The following is a 22,361-nucleotide window of genomic DNA, read 5'->3' as shown; positions in this document are numbered from 1 at the left end:
TTTCATGCATTGGAGAAGGAAATGGCAACCCACTCCAGTGTTCTTGCCTGGAGAATCCCAAGGACAGCAGAGCCTGGTGGCTGCTGTCTGTGGGGTCGCACAGAGTCAGACACGACTGAAGCAACTTAGCAGCAGCAGCAGCAGCAGAAACTAACATGGTAAATCAATGATACTTCAATTTTTAAAAGAGGAAGATAATCTTATCTCTCTTTAAAATTTAGTTTTGTCCCACTATCAAACAGTTTAGAGTTTGCAGTAATATTTTTCAAAAGTATAGTAGGTATCACTAAATATAAGGGCAGATTTTTAGTTTTCATTTTTATATTTAAGAAAACATAATTGCAAATTGTTGAATAATGATTAAATGGCCAGTGTCCATAATCTTAATTTCAGCCATCCTATTTGTTGATACCTTTTGTCCCTGTTTTTGTTTTATATGTTCCCAGCTCTAGTATTGTTTTTCCTCTGCTAGGCCATTAAATTCCTGATCATCTTTGTTTAGTGCTCTTAATGTCTTTACTTCTTCCACTTTCCTAGCTTAGATTCTCTTACCCAGATAAATTATAATCATGTCCTTCTCATGGAGGACTCTTAACATCCTTGCCTATTTGCCCTCTATTATATCCCTTAGGAAAACCTCATATTATCACCTGCTCCATAACTGCACCAATGGAGTTGAAAGTGAGTGTAGAAAAACAAATAATGACTGGGCTTTTTACATTTTTCTCTCATTTCTACCTAGCAATCCTATTACAGTATTTTATGCCATGGATATTGCTTTCTTATAATATTATTTCATACCTTCTCCTCAAATCTGTAATGTCTGCTATCCTCTTTTCTTCACACTTTTCTGATTATAGGAACAGAATAGAATCCTTCAAGGATTAAGTTTGCTTGTTTAGGCTGCACCTGTACACATATACTCTGCCTTTTCTCTTAGGAGAGTGCTGTCTACCTAAGATCAATCCTTGCACTTGTGCAGTGGATCTAATCCCTGTTCACTACCTCAAGAAGTTCTCTCTCTCCCCAGCTTCAATTCCCCTACACCCTTTATCATTATATTGTATGCTGTAACAGCCTGTATCTTTTAGAAACACTTTGTATCAGTTAGGGCTCTTCTGAAACAGAACCAGTGGAAAATATACTTTGTTACTGGCTTATTTGTTTGCATAATACAACCATTAAGCTGTGTTGTGTGTGTGTGTGTATATTCGGAGAGAGGAAGATTTCTTTTAGTGAATGACACACACAGTTTTGGAGCTGGCTATTTTAAAATCTGTAGGGCAGACCTGCAGGCAAGAAACTTAGGCAGGAGTTGTACAGTCTTGAAGGAGAAATTGCTTCTCCAGAACCCCTCTGTTTTTGCTCGTAAGGTATTCAGCTGATTGGATGAGGCCACCACATTATTGGGGGTAGTCTCCTTTACTTATAGATGTTAATTTTATCTACAAAATAACTTCACAGTAACACCTGGAATACTGTTTGTTCATAGCCTAGCCAGAAAGCAGTGTCTGACTTTATTTTTCTGGGCTCCAAAATCACTGCAGATGGTGACTGCAGCCACGAAATTAAAAGACGCTTACTCCTTGGAAGGAAAGTTATGACCAACCTAGATAGCATATTCAAAAGCAGAGACATTACTTTGCCAACAAAGGTCCATCTAGTCAAGGCTATGGTTTTTCCAGTAGTCATGTATGGATACGAGAGTTGGACTATAAAGAAAGCTGAGTGCTGAAGAATTGATGCTTTTAAACTGTGGTGTTGGGAAAGACTCTTGAGAGTCCCTTGGACTGCAGGGAGATCCAACCAGTCCATCCTAAAGGAGATCATTCCTGGGTGTTACTGGGAGGACTGATGCTGAAGCTGAAACTCCAGTACTTTGGCCACCTGATGCGAAGAGCAGACTCTTTGGAAAAGACCCTGATGCTGGGAAATATTGGGGGCAGGAGGAGAAGGGGACGACAGAGTATGAGATGGTTGGATGGCATCACAGTGGACGTGGGTTTGGGTGGACTCCGGGAGTTGGTGATGGACAGGGAGGCCTGGCATGCTGCAGTTCATGGGGTCAAAAAGAGTCGGACACGACTGAGTGACTGAACTGAACTGATAGCCTAAGTTGATACTTAAGACTGACCATCCCACCGTCCCTTGTTTCCACATGCTCCTTAGCTACATTCCTATTTTTCTCCTCTTTATAGCAAATATCAAAGAATTATTTCTGTTGACTCTCTACTCACTCTCCTCTTACTCTCTTTAAACCTACTCAAGTAGGGTTTTTATCTCTACCTCTTCACTGCCTTTGTTCTTGTTGAGGTCGGCATTTACCTTCTTAGTGTCCTAATCACTGGGCAGTTCCATTGTTACCTTTCTCTCTCTTGAAAGACATAGCTACTTCTTCCTTCTTAAAATGCCATTTTGATGGATCTTAGAAAGCTAAGCTGTAAATACTGAATTATTTGAGGACTCAATCTAAAGATCTTTTCATTCTTGTATATCTTTATTCACTCCTCAGTGAATAAAGTGAAAACAAATTCCATGTTTTTATTATTTCTACTAAAAAATAATTATGGTAGGAGCGTAATGCTGTCATTTGATTTAAAATTCCAGACTTATAAATGTTATATGGTAAAATGTCACTCTTCTACCTGTGGCTCTCAGGCAACAAATTCTCTTCTCTGGATGCATCCAAAATTTCCTGTTTCTAATATATCTTTCCAATGATATTTTATGAATATGATAGTAAATGCATATTTAGTGAGAGGCAGTATGGTATAGTGGTTAAAAGCTTAGACCGTGGAGCATGATGGCTGCAATCAAATTATATCTCTGCCAGCTACTGGCTGTGTAATTTCCAAATCTCTAATCTGTACCTCAGATTTCTCTTATATAAAAAAGAAATAATTATAGTACTTGATAGAGTTGTGAGGTACAAATGAATAAGTGTATAAAGAGCTTAGAAGACTGGCATATCATAATAAATAATGCATTCCTTCTTTATGCATAAATGATAATATAATATACACACTGACAATCGTCTTTTTTTTTCTCCATTAACAAGTGTATTGGTAGACTTCTTCTCAGCATACACATCATGCCTCATTTGTTTCCAGTGACTAAATTGTAGTCCATTGAATCAATATGACATCCAGTTTAATGGCTTTAGAAACTAGTATTTTGATGATGATGTATATCTGTTAACCATCTCCACTTGTTGTTTAGTTGCTAAGTCATGTCCAACTCCTTTTGCAATCCCATAGACTTGAGGCCCACCAGGCTTCTCTGTCCATGGGATTTCCATGCAAGATGACTATACCATGTTGAAATTTCCTTCTCCAGATGATCTTCCTGACCCAGGGATCGAATTTGCACCTTCTACCTTGGCAGGCGGGATATTTACCACTGAGCCATGTGGAAAGCCCTGTTTCCACTTAGATACTTAATAAGTACAAGACTTTCCAATTTCCCTTGCATTTGCTGTTTCTCTAATTTCCTATATTATCATATTCTTTCAGCTTTACCTTGGAAATATATTTCGGATCTGATTTTCTCTCTACCTCTTGCTGCCACTCTAATCAAAGCCAGAATTGCTTTACTGAGTTGCTTAAGGCCAAAAACTTGAGAATCAACTTACTAAGGTATTGACAAAATATGTGCAGCTCTTTTTCAGTGTTCTATTTGGTCTTCCTTCTTCCACCTTTACTCCTCTATAAATGTTCACACAGCATTTTAAAAAATAAATCAGGCTATTTCTCACCCACACCAAAATTTCCAGTGAGTCAGTCATATCTCCTTTAGATTTCATTCTTGTGTTCTAACTAGTTCCTAGTAAAACTATTGTAACCTGGCCTTTTCATTCCCTCCTCAGCCTTGTCTCTTGCTTATTTCTATGCTTCATCCACACTAAATATGTTGCTCTTTGTATGAACAGTTTACCTCATAACCTTTGGACTTTTTATTCCTTCTCCTTGGGACACAATTCTGTAATAAAATCATGTTCATCGCCTCAATTTATGCTTAATTATGAGCCCTTCAGAGAAGCCTAGCCAGCCTGTTTGCTCTCTGTCCTTTTTTGTTGTTTTTCAGTTGCTCATTCATGTCTAACTCTTTGTGACCCTGTGAACTGTAGCACGCTAGGCTTCCCTGTCCTTTCCTGTCTCCAGGAGTTTGCTCAAACTTATGTTCATTGAATTGATGATGCCATCCAACTGTCTCATCCTCTTTTGCCCCCTTGTCCTCCTGCTGTCAGTGTTTCCCAGCATCAGGGTCTTTTCCAATGAATTCTCTTTAAGAATTTTCCACAGTTTGTTGTGATCCACACAGTCAAAGGCTTTACTGTAGTCAATGAAGTAGAAGATATTTTTCTGAAATTCCCTTGGTTTTTCTATGATGCAGTGAATGTTGGCAATTTGATCTCTGGTTCCTTTGCTTTTTCTGAATCCAGCTTTTTTTCTGTAATTTCTTGCTATACGTACTGTTGAAGCTTCAGCTCAGTTCAGTCGCTCAGTCGTGTCCGACTCTTTGTGCCCCATGGACTGCAGCACACCAAGCCTCCCTGTCCATCACCAACTCCTGGAATTTACTCAAACTCAGATCCATTGAGTCGGTGATGGCATCCAACTATTTCATCCTCTGTCATCCTGTTCTCCTCATGGCTTCAATCTTTTCCCGGCATCAGAGTCTTTTCAACTGAGTCAGCTCTTCACAACAGTTGGCCAAAGTATTGGAGTTTCAGCTTCAACATCAGTCCTTCCAGTGAATACCCAGGACTGCTTTCCTTTAGGATAGACTGGTTGGATCTCCTTGCAGTCCAAGAGGCTCTGAAGAGTCTTTTCCAACACCACAGTTCAAAAGCATCAACGCTCAGCTTTCTTTATAGTCCACCTCTCACATCCATACATGACTACTGGAAAAACCATAGCCTTGACTAGACGGACCTTTGTTGGCAAAGTAATGTGTCTGCTATTTAATGTGCTGTCTAGGTTGGTCATAACTTTTCTTCCAAGGAGTAAGTGTCTTTTAATTTTATGGCTGCAGTTACTATCTGCAGTGATTTTGGAGCCCCAAAATATAAAGTCTGACACTGTTTCCATGGTTTCTCCATCTATTTGCCATGAAGTGATGGGACCAAATGCCCCGATCTTTGTTTTCTGACTATTGAGCTTTAAGCCAACTTTTTTACTCTGCTTTTTCACTTTCACCAAGAGGCTCTTTAGTTCTTCACTTTCTGCCATAAGGGTGGTGTCATCTGCATACCTGAGGTTATTGATATTTCTCCTGGCAATCTTGAGCTTGTGCTTCATCCAGCCCGGCATTTCCCGTGATGTACTCTGCATATAAGTTAAATAAGCAGGGTGACAATATACAGCCTTGACGTACTCCTTTTTCTATTTGGAACCAGTCTGTTGTTCCATGTCCAGTTGTAACTGTTGCTTCCTGACCTGCATATAGGTTTCTCAAAAGGCAGGTCAAGCGGTCTGGTATTCCCATCTCTTTCAGAATTTTCCACAGTTGATTGTGATCCACACAGTCAAAGGCTTTGGCATAGTCAAAGAATTTTGCACATTACCTTGCTGGCATATGAAACGAGTCCAATTGTATTCTGTCCTTTTTACCATGCTTTATTTTTCTTAACCATATTTTATTTTTATTTAACTGATGTATTTTTTATTTTATATTATCTGTTGATACTTTGCCTTCTCCTCACTAGACAATAAATTTATGGACACAGATACTGTCTCATTCACTTTTCAGCTTCTAATACTCAGAACAGTGCTTATTCCGGATTGGCAGATAAGTGGGAAGCACTAAATAAGTATTTTTTGTGGCAAAAGACTAGTTTTTACATTACATTGTTAGTGTCATTTTGTTAATAGACTCAATATATATTAAGATTATTCTGTCAGATTGTTATAAAAATTTCTAAAAACTTACTTGCAAATCTGTACTTTTTTTTTTTTACAACAAGAAACATTTATTTTTCTCACTAATATGTTTATAGTTTTTCTTGGAAGTCTCTGTGGACTAAATAGGGATTAGCTGGCTAGACTCTAGGCTGCAAGTGTGTTTTGACTCCAAGCTGCAATTTCGATTAGATGTACTCAGAATTTCTCTCTTCTGGAATCAGCAGCTCCCCAGAGCATGTTCTTGTTATGACTTTAACAGAAGCACAAGAGGCCAAACCAAATCATTTAAGAACAGATTCATACTTTACTGAACTGGTAACAAGCCATTTGTATTCTGCACATATTTGCATAGCACACTCTTAGTAGTACAGCAATAGAACAAGTTTGTCATTCCATAGCTAACCTTTAAAATGTGAATGCTAAATGAAGTATTCACGTTGGTAAACAAAGAGAAGATACTTTCAAAGTCCATATAGACCAGGTTGAATTCCTGTAGGATTATTCATTTGTAAAATTCTTTTAATAATACCAGTAAATTGTAATTCATGCTCACTTTATGCAGGAATGAGTCTTTTTTCAGGAGACTCTCATCCTTATCTCAGTCCCCATATTGTACCTATATTGTTAAGTTAGGAGTCTTCTTTACTAGCTGTATTTGCTTGTATGTTGGTATTTAAGGTGAAAGTTTCAGTGAAGTTGAAATTTTACATATTTATACACATTAAATACTGCATTATCTAATATAGTTCTAATATTAAATATATTACTAATATATTTCTAAAAATATACTGATCATTTTACATTTCTTCTGTTTTAGTATGTTGATATATTTTGTTGTTGATATATATCTAGAGTGTGAGAAGGGTCATTACACAACTGACAGTAGAGGAGTTTGGGATCTGGGTCCGCAAGGCAATACAACAAAACAAAAAGTGGTTAAGTTCAAGCGCATTAATGTCTCAGCTTCCACTGATTAATTCCGGACAGAGTTGGTGTAAATTTAAATGCTTTTCAACTCCTTGATCTTCAAGTCATTTTATTTTAGAAGCCTCGAAGTATAAACAGAATGAAGCTCCATTTGGGTATGACTTTGTATGCTTAGGAAAAACTCCCTTAAAATATTATCCCTAAAAGAAAAGTTATTCTTGACTTAGGCAGTTTGAATGCCCCTGATCAATTCTGTCTTTGAGCTATTCTTTTTTATACAGGTTAATTTTAAAAGTACTTTTAGCTTTCAGAGGTATTCTACTGACAATGTGTAAAATGCTGTCAAATCACTAGCCTACATTTTGAAACACAAGATTTCTCAATATATTATATTTAAATGTTGTATCTCAGGAAAAGAGAAACATTTTATTTAAATGCATTTCTAACAGCTCACTAACTTAAATGCATTTTGTTTTTAGGATTTTTGTGTTAATATTTTGGTTTGAGGGCAGTATCAATTGATAGTATCCAAAACATAGATAGAGTTTCAGAATAACACGTGTATATGTGTGTAGATGAATAGAAAGATATAGATACAACATTATGTATATATGTTTATGTGTAATTAAAGGAAATTTTGTAAGTTTTAAAAGAAATGCAGGCTCATTTAATTATGGTACATATTTGTATTGGTTCTTCCAAAACACCCAGTAGTAACTGAGCATTCATATTGCAGATAAGTAACCTAAGGGAAAAAAGGGGAGATTATTTTTCCATCACAAGTTCTTCTGTTCCTTTAACAGATTTCCCTATACTCTCATCATTTCAATGATGAACTGAATAGGAATAGACAAAAGATTAAATATTGTGTCATACCCATTCCTCAGAGGATTTGAAACAGAAGTTTGAAAATATTTAAATAGATTTATGAATACAGGTGAATGTTTAAAAGTACTTGAACACTGTCTCTGGGGAAACTAGATCAATGAGAAATTCAGAAAATATGTTTTTGATGAATTTAATGTGTTTCATAGGTTCAGTCCATTTTTCAGGAATCAAAAGTTATGCCATTCACTGAGTTGAGGAACACAGGGAAAGAACCATCTATGGGAATAAAAGTCATAAATTGATTGTACACAGCTGAGACACCTCTGAGGCATCTAAGCACAGGTATTAAGGAAGCAATTGTATACACAGAACTGGTAGCTAGAAGTGAGGTCTAAAAGGCTTGGTTAGTATTCTTGCCTGAAGAATCCCATGGACAGAGGAGACTGGTGGGCTACAGTCCATAGGGTTGCAAAGAGCTGGACATGACTGAAGTGAAAGCACACATGCACACACTTAGCTTTGTGTATGTTTGAACGTGAGGGAAAGTTGTTGAAGATACTATTTAAGTTCTTCATGCTGATAATTAGAATGAGTCAGTTGTGGGGGTAGGGGCAGTGTTTGGGTTTGGGATTTTTTTTTGTTATTGTTACTTGTTTGTGTCTCCACCATGCAGCTTGTAGGATCTTAGTTCCCCAACCAGGAATTGAACCCAAGGTCATGGCAGTGAAACTGCCAATTCCTACCCACTGCACCACTGCAGAACTCCCAGGATGAGTCTGGTTTTCGTAGGAATATTAATAAGCCAAGCTTATAGGGACACTGAGACAGAGAAAATTTTTGCAGGCTAAAATGATTTTATTTCCATAAAATAATTTTTCTTTTTATTTTAATTATGCCTAGATTATCAAACATAGAAGTTGACTAGTTTCCTTCCATCATCCATTTCTGCTACAAAATTGTAAACTTTTGAAGTTCTGATTCACAGGTGAATACTATAATCTTCCTTTATTTCATAGCCATGAAGCTCATGACTGCTCTGGTGAATGTTGCCTTAAACCTCAGTATTCATCAGGATAATACACAGAGACAATATGAAGCTGAGAGAAATAAAATGATTGGGAAGAGAGCCAATGAAAGGTTGGAGTTACTACTTCAAAAACGTAAAGAGGTAAGTTTCACAGTAACTGAGATTCTTCGATTTGTTTTTTAAAGCTAGATTGTTTGATCTCAAAGTTTTCAAATGAATCTGGCGTTTGATTCCAGCCAGTGGTTATCTGAGTGCAGTGTGATGGCAGAAGAGTATCACCAAACAACCCTGTTTAGGAAGAAAGTGGTCTGAGAGTTAGATAACTGAAAAAGATTATCAAGCTATGAAACCAGAAAGCACAGTAAATACTAACATCAGAACTAGGGGCCAACAAAGTTGCATTCCACGAGAAAGCCAAAGACTGTATATTTGTAGTGTATGAGACATTTCTGTGAATAATAAGATTGGCCCCAATTTTGTAGTGAAAGTTTCATGTGTGGGTTGAAAATGATTTTAAACTAGATTTTTATGGGCAACATTTTTTCATCCAATCAGAAATAAAATTTTAGAGGTACAGTATTAATCTCTGTTTTACCTTGAAAAAAGAGTAATATCTCAGTGCTATAAACACATCACTGTTAACAAATACTGGGTTATAACTGGCAATAAGAGGGAACAAACTTAAGATTGATTAAATCATAGCCTTTGATGTATTGGAGGGCTAAGGCTGGTACAGCAGATACCACAAACTGATTTTTCTTTAGGACAGAAATTTATTGTCTCACAGTTGTATAGGCTGGAAAGTAGAGGATAACTCTAATCTTCACATGGCCTTCTCACTGTGTGTGCCTCTGTTTTTCCTTATAAAAAGGAGACATCAGTCAATTAGATTTGAAGTCCATCCTACTCCATTATGACTCCAAGTTAACTAATCACATCTGCTACAACCCTATTTCCAAATAAGGTTTCAGGTCTAGGAGTTAAGACTTCTGTATATGAAGTTTTGAGAAACACAGTACAACTTATAGCACATTCCATACTAGAAATAACTGTAAGTAAGTTTTGGAATTGTTCTTTAGTAAGTCCTGCTAACCAAACTGTATACCTCTTATATAAATTATTAAGTTTTTATATAATTAAGGTAGCAAAAGTAAATTTAAAGTAAGTTTCAATAATGTGAATGATTCCCAAACTTATTTCAGTAAAACTGAAAATAAAGCATATATTAAAAGAGGAGATCTGAAGGTATTTTATTGTCACAGTATTGAATATACTTTTTGTATCACTGGTTTTATTCCTTTTGAGTAATAATTGAACTCAGATTTTAACTTCAATGAGTAGTAATGCCTGAAATTTCTTTATCTCTTTCCTATAGTATTCATTTTGTTGCTGCATTTCATCACTGATGGCTAAGATGCTTGCTGCCTTGTATTCCTCCTATATTGGGAATTTCACCTACACTCACTTTGAGGCTAATCAGATGTAGACTAATATTTGGATTCTTTAGGTGAAATAGGAACTTTCCTGTACAATGGCAATTATAATAATCAAGAATTATCTGTTACTGAGAAAAGTAAAACCAAGCAGGGGACCTGGTTTGGACAGGAGATATATAAGTTGAGGCCTGTTCCCAAAGCAAATGATATTTTGTGATAGTCATCTGGTCACACTTAAACCATACCACTATTTTTTAGTCATTGTGTAATACATGTTGCTGCTTCTAAATCACTTCAGTCGTGTCTGACTCTGTGCGACCCCATAGACGTCAGCCCACCAGGCTTCCCTGTCCCTGGGATTCTCCAGGCAAGAACACTGGAGTGGGTTGCCATTTCCTTCTCCATTAATACATGTTGAGAGAGACAGGAAAAGGTTATAAGCCAATGTAGTAAAGCTGTAGAAAAAATGAAAGGATCCTGGTAATTTAAGACATCTTTTGCACAATACTTAAGAAAAAGGATTGAAAATTACACAGAATGGGAATAATCATGAATTTAAAATGATTGGAACACTTTATTTCAAATAAAGTTATTAGTATTTTAATTTTTATTTATTTCTCATTTCAGCTACAAGAAAATCAGGATGAAATCGAAAATATGATGAACTCTATTTTTAAGGGTATATTTGTTCATAGATACCGGTAAGGGATTTTAAAAATCATTTAGAAGATTTTTAACTTAATTTGTAGCTTCTTTGTAGTCCTACTCAATTATAAAAACATAAACTCTTTAATTACTTGTTTTGTTAGCTGGAAAGCAACATTGTATATGAAAGCTAAATAAATGTCATGCTATTAACTGTGGTCAAAATTGTACCACAGCTATCATTGACACGTTCTTCCAGATTCAGAATATATACTGTTAGAGACTTCCTGTGTACTTGCGTTTGTACTAATTTCATTTTAATTAATAAGATATCAGTTAATGTGGCCTTAATATGATTTCATTATCTTCATTTTTGAAAGAATTAAATTCCATGCTTAATGCCCCATTGTACACATCTTATTATATGATCAAATTAACCAGTGGTGTTTTAAAAATTATCAGAGAAATATGTACAAGAAAGGACACCTCTGCAAATAATGCAGCATCTCTGTAATATCATCCTCCTTTACCTTCAACTATATGCATGAAAGTAGGAGCAACATATACTCCTGAAGTATTTTTGTCATGCTCTATTGCAAGTGTCTCTCTTTAAAACCTGTGAACTTATAAAATATTAACTACATGAGTGTATTTCATAGAGAATTAATGAATCATACATATGCTTGTTGTTTTCTGTTGATTAGGTGTGATGTTTACGTAGATAAGACATGGATACAGATAATAGGACTGTTTTCTTAGACACCTTTGAAACTTGTGATGGGCCAGTTAATTTTAAAAGTTAATTAAAACAGAGAAAGTAGGGGTAATTTTTTTTTTAAAGGAAAAATTGTAACTTTGATAATTTACTTTAAATCATTTTAATGTCATTCAAAATATAAAACTCTTGAAATAGAACCAAGGCTTTTACTTTTGAGTGTGGATTCTCTGAATAGAGAATCACATGCTCTTCCTTCCATATACTGGGCTTTCCTGGTGGCTCAGCTGGTAAAGAATCTGCCTGCAGTGCGGAAGGCCTGGGTTAGGAAGATCCCCTGGAGAAGGGAAGGGCTACCCACTCCAATATTCTGGCCTGAAGAATCTGATGAACTGTATAGTCCATGGGGTCGCAAAGAGTCGGACATGACTGAGCGAACTTCACTTCATAATAAATTATCAACAAATTAATTTTCGAAAATGCAAGAATTCCTTGGATTCCTACCTGCTGTGCAGTCTTTTTGGACTTCCCCAGCGGATCAGGGGTTAAAGGACCTGTCTGCAGTGCAAGAGACACAGGAGACGTGGGTTTGATCACTAAGGTAGGAAGATCTCCAGGAGAAGGAATCAACAACCCCCTCCAGTATTCTTGCCTGAAAAATCCCATGGACAGAGGAGCATGGCAGGCTACAGTCCAAAGGGTCGCAGAGAGTCGCACATGAGTGAGTGACTGAGCATGTACATACATACATAAATATAATTAACAGAAAATAAATTGTACATTTAAATGCATAACTGATGTTTTGGCACACAAACACACACACACACACACCTATAAAAGTGACAGGCAATCTATGTCCATATCCTGGAAAGATTTCTCATAACACTTTGTAATTCCTCCCTTCCTACCACTCTTCACCTTCCCCATCCTTAAGCAATCATTAATCAGCTAACTGATTTGTTTACATTTTCTAAAATTTTATAGAAATAGAATTTACATATTGTACTCCTGTTTCTTGTTCTTGTCTCCGTCTGATTTCTTTCACTAATAAAGTCTTTCATCCTTAAGACTGAACTGTAAGTTTTTCGTAGATTAACTTTGTTGAGTTCAGGAAGTTTCATATCTTGTCCTGGTTTTCTGAGACTTGATTAGGAATAAATGCTGATTTTTGTCAAGTACTTTTCTCCATCTTTTGAGTTCATTTTGTGGTTTTTCTTTTTTAAGACTATTAATGTGGTGAGTTAATTTGGTTGATTTCTCATATGTTAACTCAACCTTAAGTTCTTGGGTTAAAACCCACATAATCATGATGTATTATTTTTCTTCATTTGAATGTTTTATCACTATAAATTCAGATTTATTTTTTTAAGTACAAATGATTTACATTATCATTTTTCTGGTACACAGCAAGTGACTCATATATATATATATATATATATACACACAAAAAAAAAATTTACACATGCTTTAAGTCCCCTATAGAAGCATGAGTTCTGTCCTGAGAGCAAATTTTTAAGTCCAATGTGTTGATAAGTCCAACAAAGTTATTCTGAACCCCCAACTAACTCAATCGGCTGTATAGTACAGTAGTGTACTTAGTCGCTCAGTCATGTCCAACATCTTTGCAACCCCATGGACTGTAGCCCACCAGATTCCTCTGTCCATGGGGATTCTCCAGGCAAGAATACTGGAGTGGTTGCCATGCCCTCCTCCAGGGTGTCTTCCCAGCTCAGGGATCAAACTCAGGTCTCCTATATTGCAGATGAATTTACCAGCTGAGCTTCCGGGGAAGTCCATATAATACAGTACCATAGTGTAATAGTTTTATAATACTTTTATACATGAGTAACACACAAAAAGCAAACAATAAATTTTTAATCTTTACAGTATTGTAAAAAGTACAGTATTACAGCAGCTGACATAGGAGTTGGCATTGAGTGAATAAGAAAGAAGAGGTGCTGACTGTAGGAGGGAGGAAGGGTGGGAGCTGGTAGAGCTGAAGGATTGTCAGCAATAAGAGAGAGCAAGATGCAGCTTCACTCACACCTGACGACGATTGCACAGCTTCTGGTTTCTTGCAGGATTCAGTTCTGTGTACTCTCTTGGGGGGGGAATGATCCTGTGATATGTAGCTCTTTTTCTTACCATAGATGACACAGTACCACTGGATTGCATTCTGAAGCTTGTTGCTGAAAGCTTCATGTACTGTTCTACGTTAATGTCCTGTGCCTACAAACAAATAACACTGCCTCAAATAAAATCCCCTTGCCATTTCCTGCATCATGGATCTCTTCAGTCTTTGAGTTACTTCTTTCTCTCCTTGTTTTTTCTCTGAGCTTCCAATTCCTGGCACTTCTTAGCAGTACCACTTATATTACTGCTGCTCTTATGCATACTTCTAGACTTACATAAAGGTACTATACTACTGTACTCTATACAGTATTTCACAGTAAAGTACAGAAAAGAACAACCACTTGCAGAGGATGCACACACATGACAATGTATGCCGGACATATGAACTAACTTAACTTACATAAACGGACATGCAAACACACTTTCTCATCTTTGAAATTTCACAACTTGCAGGTTTGTGTAGAGGGCACTCACTGTACATGAATGTAAATCTATTTTTTTCCTGATTTTTTTGCCATGTTGTTCATTTGCTAAGTCATGTCCAGATCTTTGTAGCCCCATGAACTGCAGCATGCCAGGCTTCCCTGTCCTTCACTATCCCCCAGAATTTACTCAAACTCATATCCATTGAGTCGGTGATGCCATCCAACCATCTCATCCTCTGTTGCCCCTTTCTCCTCCTGCCCTCAATCTTTCCATTCATCTGGGTCTTTTCCAGTGAGTCAGCTCATCCCATCAGGTGGCTGAAGTATTGGAGCCTCAGCATCAGAAGTTCCAATGAATATTCACTGTTGATTTCCTTTAATACACTGTCTAGGTTTGTCTTCAGAGAAGGCAGTGGCAACCCACTCCAGCACTCTTGCCTGGAAAATCCCATGGATGAAGGAGCCTGGTAGGCTGCAGTCCATGGGGTCGCTAAGAGTCGGGTACGACTGAGCGACTTCACTTTTACTTTTCACTTTCATGCATTGGAGAAGGAAATGGCAACCCACTGCAGTGTTCTTGCCTGGAGAATCCCAGGGATGGCGGAGCCTGATGGGCTGCCATCTCTGGGGTTGCACAGAGTTGGACACAACTGAAGCGACTTAGCAGCAGCAGGTTTGTCTTAGCTTTTCTTCCAAGGGGCAAGCATCTTTTAATTTTGTAGCTGCAGTCACTATCCGCAGTGATTATGGAGCCCAAGAAAATAAAATATGTCACTGTTTCCACTTTCCCCTCATATATTTGCCATGAGGTGATGGGACCAGATGCCATGATTTTCACTTTTTAAATGTTGAGTTTTAAGCCAGCTTTTTCTTTCTCCTCATTCACCCTCATCCAGAGACTCTTTAGTTCCTCTTCACTTTCTGCCATTAAAGTGGCAGAAGATTCGTGCACTGTGTAGAGAAGGTGCTGTGACTAATCAGAGATGTCTAAAGTGGTTTGCAAAGTTTCATGCTGGGGATTTCTTGCAGGAAATGCTCCAAGGTCGGATAGAGCAGTTGAAATCGATGGCAGTCAAATCGAGACTTTAATTGAAAACAATCAATGTTACACTGTTCAGGAGATAGCTGAGATACTCAAAATATCTAAATCAAGCGTTAAAAATAATTTCCACCATCTTGGTAATGTGGAATGGAATAGATGTTAGGGCAAGTGATATGAACCAACCTCAACCACACCAAAGGCCACTCTTCATCCAAAGAAGGTTATATTGTGTATATAATGGGATTCAAAATTAACTTTTGTTAATTGGTTACAGTGTGTCTAGGTGTGTTCCTCTGTGGATTAATCCTGAGTGGGAATTTGGGTAACTGTTTTCTTTCCTTGGTTAGGAAAGTTTCCAGCTCTTCAAGTTCTTCCTCCACCTCTCTCCTCTCTTTCTGGGACCCCTATAATGTAAATATTATTTTGCTTGATGATTTCCCAGAATTATCCTAAAATTCCTTATTTTATATCATTTTTTTTCTATTCTGTGGCAGTGATTTTCACTGTCTTCCAGCTGATACATTCTTCTGCCTCATGTAGTCTACTGTTGATTCCTCCTGTTACATTTTTCATTTCAGTTATTATATTCTTCTATTTTGTTATTCTTTATATTTTCTAATTCTTTGTTAAAAATGCCTCATTTCTTGCTCCATGCATCCATTCTTCTCTCAGTACCTTTCATCATCTTTACAATTATCACTCTGAACGCATAGGTAGATTGCCTGTCTCTGCATCTCTTGGTTGTTGTTCTGTGGTTTTATCCTGTTTTTGTCTGAAACATATTCCTCTGTCATCTCACTTATCTTCTTTCTAGAACTAATCAGTTATACTTATTTTTTCTTAAGAGAACGAGATTTTGGTTCTTCACTGTTTTTGTTTTCTGTTTCACATGAGGACTGCTCTTTTTATTATTCTTTTCTTTCGTCTGCTTTCTTTACGTTTCCTTCCTTTGTCCTTAGTTTCTCAAGGTGGAAACAGAGATTGTTGATTTAATCCTTGCTTTTCTTTCTGCTATAATTCCTTGTTGTTCAGTCAGTTTGTTGTGTTCAACTGTTTGTGACCCCATGAACTGCTTGTCATTGTTTCTTGGAGTTTGCTCAAATTCATGTCCATTGGGCTTCCCTGGTAGCTCAGATGGTAGAGAGACCTGGGTTCAGTCCCTGGGTTGGGAAGATCCCCTGGAGAAGGAAATGGCAACCCATTCTAGTAATCTTGCCTGAAAAATCCCATGGACAGAGGGACCTAGTGGGTTATAGTCCATGGGGTCACAAAGAGTCTGACAGTCTCTGTTGAGTTGATGATGCCATCCAACCATCTCATCTTCTGTCACCCCCTTCTCCTACCTTCAGTCATTCCCAGCATCAAGGTCTTTTCCAATGACTCTGCTCTAAGCATCAGGTGGCCAAAGTATTGGAGCTTTTTTACTCCTATAATTTTCTTTCTTAGCAGTGCTATACCTGTTTTCCCTAGATTTGGATGTGTGGTGTTTCCATTTTCATTTAGTTCAAAATACTTTCTGATTTCCCTTTGGGCTTATTTTTTTTGAACCATGGATTATTTAGAAGTTTTGTGTATACTTGCAAATATCTCAAAACTTTCTTATTATTTTCTCTTAACTTAAAATCATTTTAGTCAGAGAATATACTTTGTATGATTTAAGTGTTAAGTTTAATAAGATTTGTTTTATGTACCATAGAATGTTCTGTTGTGATAAACTTTCCTTTTGAGTAGGAAAACAGTATATATCATGCTTCTGTTTTTATGCCAATTAGGTCAGAGTTGGTTTATGGTTGGTTAAGTCTTTTCTATCCTTACTGATCTTCTTTTTATTCTAACAATTATCAAGAGGGATTTTATAAGAGTACTTTTTGTATTCTTAATTCTGGTGTGTTATCACATAAATGATTTTCATAATTTTCCCCAGCCTATGACTTTATTTTCTTTCTTCATGGTACCTCTTGAAGAGCAAAAGTTTTCAAATTCAACACAATAATTTATACAATTTTCTTCTTTGGTCATGCTTTTGATGTCATATCTGTGAACATTTTACCTAACCCATTCTTATACATTATATTCTAGAGGTAATCATTTAAATTAATTTATATAACCTATTTTTAAGTTAATTTTTGTATATGGTGTATATAAGGATATAAGTATACTTTTTGCATATAGGTGTTTATTTTTAGAAGCATCCTTGGTGGAAGGCTGTTCTTCAACTGAGTTGCTTTAGCGCTTTTCTGGGAATCAAATTACTATAAATGCAAAGTTTTATTTTTGGATTTTTAAATCTTTTCTTACACCCATACCACTTGTATTGATCTCAGTACTTTTGAAATTTTTTTAAAAGCTTTATTGAGATCTAGTTGACGTATAAGATACATGCGTTCAAGGTGTACAACAAAGTCCTTTGAAACACATATATTTTGAAATGATTAACCTCCAATAAAGTTAGTTAATACCTCCATCACCTCACCTTTTAAAATTTATAGTTGTGGTAATATTTTAAAATTACTCCCTTAGCAGCTTTCAACTGTGTAATACAATATGGTTAACTGTAATCACCATACTGTACATTAGGTCCCTAGACCCTTTTTATCTTAAACTAAAAGTTTGTTCTCTTTGATCAATACCTCCCCACTTTACCCCCACCCTTAGCATTTGGCAACCATCTTTGTACTCTGTATTTCTGTAGGTTCACTGTTTTAGATTCTACATAAAAGTGAGAACATAAAATTTTATAATTAGATTGTCAGTCTTTACATAAAAGCTTGCTGGAATTTTGATGGAGTATATAATTAATCAGTACTTCAATATGGAGAGAATTGCCTTCCTCATTATATTGCATTTTCCATTCTGTGCGTATAGGTTGTATCTGCATTTACTTAGATATTCTTTAGTTTCTTTTAGCAATTTTTATTATTTTCAGTATATGTCTTTATTGCTTTTATTAAATTTATTTCTATATGTTTTCATTTTTATTTTATTATAAATGGAAGTTGTTTGCTTAATTTTTTTTCTAGACTCCTTATCGATATGTTAAAAATATAACTCCTTTATTCCTCAAAAATTATAAAATATTTTCATTCATTCTGTAGTTTCAGTGTTTTGTTTTTTTAGATTCGTTAAGATTTTCTACATACAGGATCATGTCTTTTGTGACCAAAGACACTTTTAATACTTAGCTTGACTCTCCAGTATAATATTCAATAAAAATCGTGAGAGACAACAAGTTTACTAGATGCCCTCTTCCAAAAATACAGTCCATGTGCATAGAAGAATATATTCTATTTTGTTACATCTTCCCGTAGACCTTTTGTTATTATGAAATGTCCTTTTCTAATATGAAACATCCTTTTCTTAAAGACTTCTTTGCCTCATAATAACATACATAAAGCTCTTTTCTGTTTGTTTGATGTATGACATCTTTTTCATCCTTTTATTTACAATTTACTTGTGTCTTTGAACATGAAACATGTCTCCTATGAAGAGCCTAAGGTGAAGTGAAGTCGCTCAGTCGTGTCCGACTCTTTGCGCCCCGTGGACTGTAACCTACTAGGCTTATCCGTCCATGGGATTCTCCAGGCAAGAATACTGGAGTGGGTTGCCATTTCCCTCTCCAGGGGATCTTCCCGACCCAGGGATCAAACCCGGGTCTCCCGCATTGGAGGCAGACGCTTTAACCTCTGAGCCACCAGGGAAGCCCATATGAAGAGCCTAGAGATGGATATTGGGTTTTAATCATTAAACAATCTGTTTATTTTCTTTATGGTTGCTACAGAAATTTCATCCCATTAGCGTGACTAACTTCACATAAATACAGTTTCTTTGCTTCAGTATATCTCCATTTTCTTGTTCTTCCTTTGTAGTGTTATTGTCATATATCTTTTATCTCTGTTTGTTATTGTCTTAACAGTGCCATCTTAACCATAATCCACTATCAAAATCTTATGCTATTCAATGAAATTAAACAAGTAAATGTTCATTCTGTCTTCTCTGTTCACCCTGTTGTTAGCATTTCTAACATTCTTCATTTTCTTCTATGAATCTGTGTTATTATATGAAGTTACATTTCCTTTCAGTTTGAAGGACTTTCTTTCTTGTTTCTTGTAAGGCAAGTGTGCTAGCAGTCTGTCTTTATCTGGAAATGCGTTATTTCATCATCATTTCTAAAAGATAGGTTTGCTGGGTGTAGAATTCTTGGTGGACAGTTTTATTTTCCTTGCAATAACTTGATACCTTTCTGCCACTTACTGTATTTCATATTTTCTGAATAAAAATTCAGTTGTTAGTCTTGCTTTTCCCCTGTACATCATGAGTCACTTTTTTTGTAATGTTCATTTTTCTTTTCTTTCCCATTTTATTAGCTTTCCACAGTTTCTTTATCTGTTTAGATATGGACCTCTTTGTGTTTATCCTGAGATTTTGTTGACCTTCTTGGATCTGTAGATTAATGATTTTCATCAGTTTCAGAAGCTTTCAGCCATGGATTCTTCTAATATTTTTTTACTTATTTCTCTTTGTTTGGACTCCTTTTTCACATATGTTGGTACACATGATACTGTTTTTTAGGGTTTTGGAGCTTACTCACATTCTCTCTGTCTCTTATCTCACTCCCTCTCCTCCTCTTCCTCACTCTTTCTCTTTCTTGTTTTTCCTTCTCAGTGTTTTTCATCTCAATTATTTGGATATTTTCTGTTATCTTCAGGTTTGGTGTTTTTTTCCTGTCAATTCAAATATACTGCTGAAAGTATGTGAGTTTTTAGGTTTTTTTATTGTACTTTTCAGTTGGTCCCATTTTCTAGTTGGTATTTCTTCATAATCGACTCACGTCCTTCTCATATTCTCATCTAATTCTTTGAGTATAGCTTCTTGTAATGCATTGATTCTGTTTGTTATATCTGCTTTAAAATTGTTGCTGTCTTTAACCACTGGGCCCACTCAGAGACAGTTTCTTTCAGTTCAGTTCAGTCGCTCAGTCGTGTCCGACTCTTTGCGACCCCATGAATTGCAGCACACCAGGCCTCCCTGTTCATCACCATCTCCCGGAATTCACTCAGACTCACGTCCATCGAGTCCGTGATGCCATCCAGCCGTCTCATCCTCCGTCGTGCCCTTCTCCTCCTGGCCCCCAATCCCAGCATCAGAGTTTCTTCCAATGAGTCAGCTCTTCGCATGAGGCGGCCAAAGTACTGGAGTTTCAGCTTTAGCATCATTCCTTCCAAAGAAATCCCAGGGCTGATCTCCTTCAGAATGGACTAGTTGGATCTCCTTGCAGTTTAAGGGACTCTCAAGAGTCTTCTCCAACACCACAGTTCAAAAGCATCAATTCTTCGGTGCTCAGCCTTCTTCACAGTCCAACTCTCACATCCATACATGACCACAGGAAAAACCATAGCCTTGACTAGATGGACCTTAGTCAGCAAAGTAATGTCTCTGCTTTTGAATATGCTATCTAGGTTGGTCATAACTTTTCTTCCAAGGAGTAAGCATGTTTTAATTTCATGGCTGCAGTCACCATCTGCAGTGATTCCGGAGCCCCCAAAATAAAGTCTGACATTGTTTCCACTGTTTCCCCATCTATTTCCCATGAAGTCATGGGACCAGATGCCATGATCTTCATTTTCTGAATGTTGAGCTTTAGGCCAACTTTTTCACTCTCCTCTTTCACTTTTATCAAGAGGCTTTTTAGCTCCTCTTCACTTTCTGCCATAAGGGTGGTGTCATCTGCATATCTGAGGTTATTAATATTTCTCCCAGCAATCTTGATTCCAGCTTGTGTTTCTTCCAGTCCAGCATTTCTCATGATGTGCTCTGCATAGAAGTTAAATAAGCAGGGTGACAATATACAGCCTTGGTGTATTCCTTTCCCTATTTGGAACCAGTCTGTTACTACATGTCCAGTTCTAACTGTTGCTTCCTGACCTGCATACAGATTTCTCAAGAGGCAGGTCAGGTGGTCTAGTATTCCCATCTCTTTCAGAATTTTCCAGTTTATTGTGATCCACACAGTCAAAGGCTTTGACATAGTCAATAAAGCAGAAATCGATGTTTTTCTGGAACTCTCTTGCTTTTCCATGATCCAGCGGATGTTGGCAATTTGATCTCTGGTTCCTCTGCCTTTTCTAAAACCAGCTTGAACATCAGGGAGTTCACAGTTCACGTATTGCTGAAGCCTGGCTTGGAGAATTTTGAGCATTACTTTGCTAGCATGTGAGATGAGTGCAATTGTGTGGTAGTTTGAACATTCTTTGGCATTGCCTTTCTTTGGGATTGGAATGAAAACTGACCTTTTCCAGTCCTGTGGCCACTGCTGAGTTTTCCAAATTTGATAGCATATTGAGGGCAGCACTTTCGTAGCATCATCTTTCAGGATTTGAAACAGCTCAATTGGAATTCCATCACCTCCACTAGCTTTGTTCGTAGTGATGCTTTCTAAGGCCCACTTGACTTCACATTCCAATTTCCATTTGTAACTATTACTTCCCTTTTTCTTAGTACATCATGCAACTTTTGTTAGAAAGTATTTATTTTTCAAAATATATCATACCAAATTTGGGTTCTGATTTTACCCCTGAAATTTGTTCTGTTGTTGGCGATTTTGTTTTTGAATAATTTAGTTGGACTTAATATGAAGAATTTCTCTCTGCTGGACTGTAGCTTTAAGCAGAACTCTGTCTTTCCAAATTCATTCTTCTAGAGTTCAGCATTTTTATTGAAGTCTTTCCTGAGTGTAGATATGTAGCATGCTGTATCAGTTGAGTCACCTCCCTCAGCTTAAATCTTTGATTTTCATGGTCATTCCCAGGCTTGTCAACTCAACTATACCTGCTGCTCCTGTTGTTATGGTGTTTGAAGGGGTTAGGTCCTTTCCAAGATGCCATAGATTTTTGTTCTTTTTATCTCAAATTTTATCACCTTTTTACAAATGAAGTAAATGGTTCTCAACTTCTTAAAATTAATTTCCAGAAAAACGAAGATTGTATTTTATTTGGAGGGGTTTAGAAAGGTGTTTTCTCTTAGTATGGATTTTAGGTTGACTTTTTTTCAGTCTTTTAAAGGAATTGATCCACTTTCTGTGGTTTGCCTTGTTTCTGTCTAAAATTCCTATCATACTTATCTTGTGTCCTTTGTAGTTAATTTATCTTTTGCACTGGTTGTATTTAAGATGTTTTAAAATTTATAACTAGTTTTTACCATTCTTTCATGCTATTCTTTGAGGTCATTTTCTTCATGTTTCTTTTATTCTCTGCAGGCTTTCCTATAGCCTCTTGAACACATGA

The 22,361-nt window shown here is 36.7% G+C and overlaps 1 protein-coding gene across 2 annotated transcripts in view; it reads left to right on the top strand.

Annotated features, from left to right (window-relative positions):
* Window positions 1-22,361, top strand: part of STAG1 (stromal antigen 1) — a 460,953-nt gene that overhangs the window by 291,511 nt on the left and 147,081 nt on the right. For both annotated transcript variants that reach the window (XM_040233144.1, XM_040233153.1), the window contains 2 exons: window positions 8,675-8,826; window positions 10,749-10,822. In XM_040233144.1, coding sequence (XP_040089078.1) covers window positions 8,675-8,826; window positions 10,749-10,822 — 226 coding nt within the window. The remainder of the gene's footprint in view (window positions 1-8,674; window positions 8,827-10,748; window positions 10,823-22,361) is intronic.

The sequence above is a fragment of the Oryx dammah genome, unplaced genomic scaffold (genome assembly GCF_014754425.2).
Source record: "Oryx dammah isolate SB20612 unplaced genomic scaffold, SCBI_Odam_1.1 HiC_scaffold_2, whole genome shotgun sequence".
Classification (NCBI taxonomy): Eukaryota; Metazoa; Chordata; class Mammalia; order Artiodactyla; family Bovidae; genus Oryx; species Oryx dammah.
This window is presented reverse-complemented; position numbering and strand designations above follow the sequence as displayed.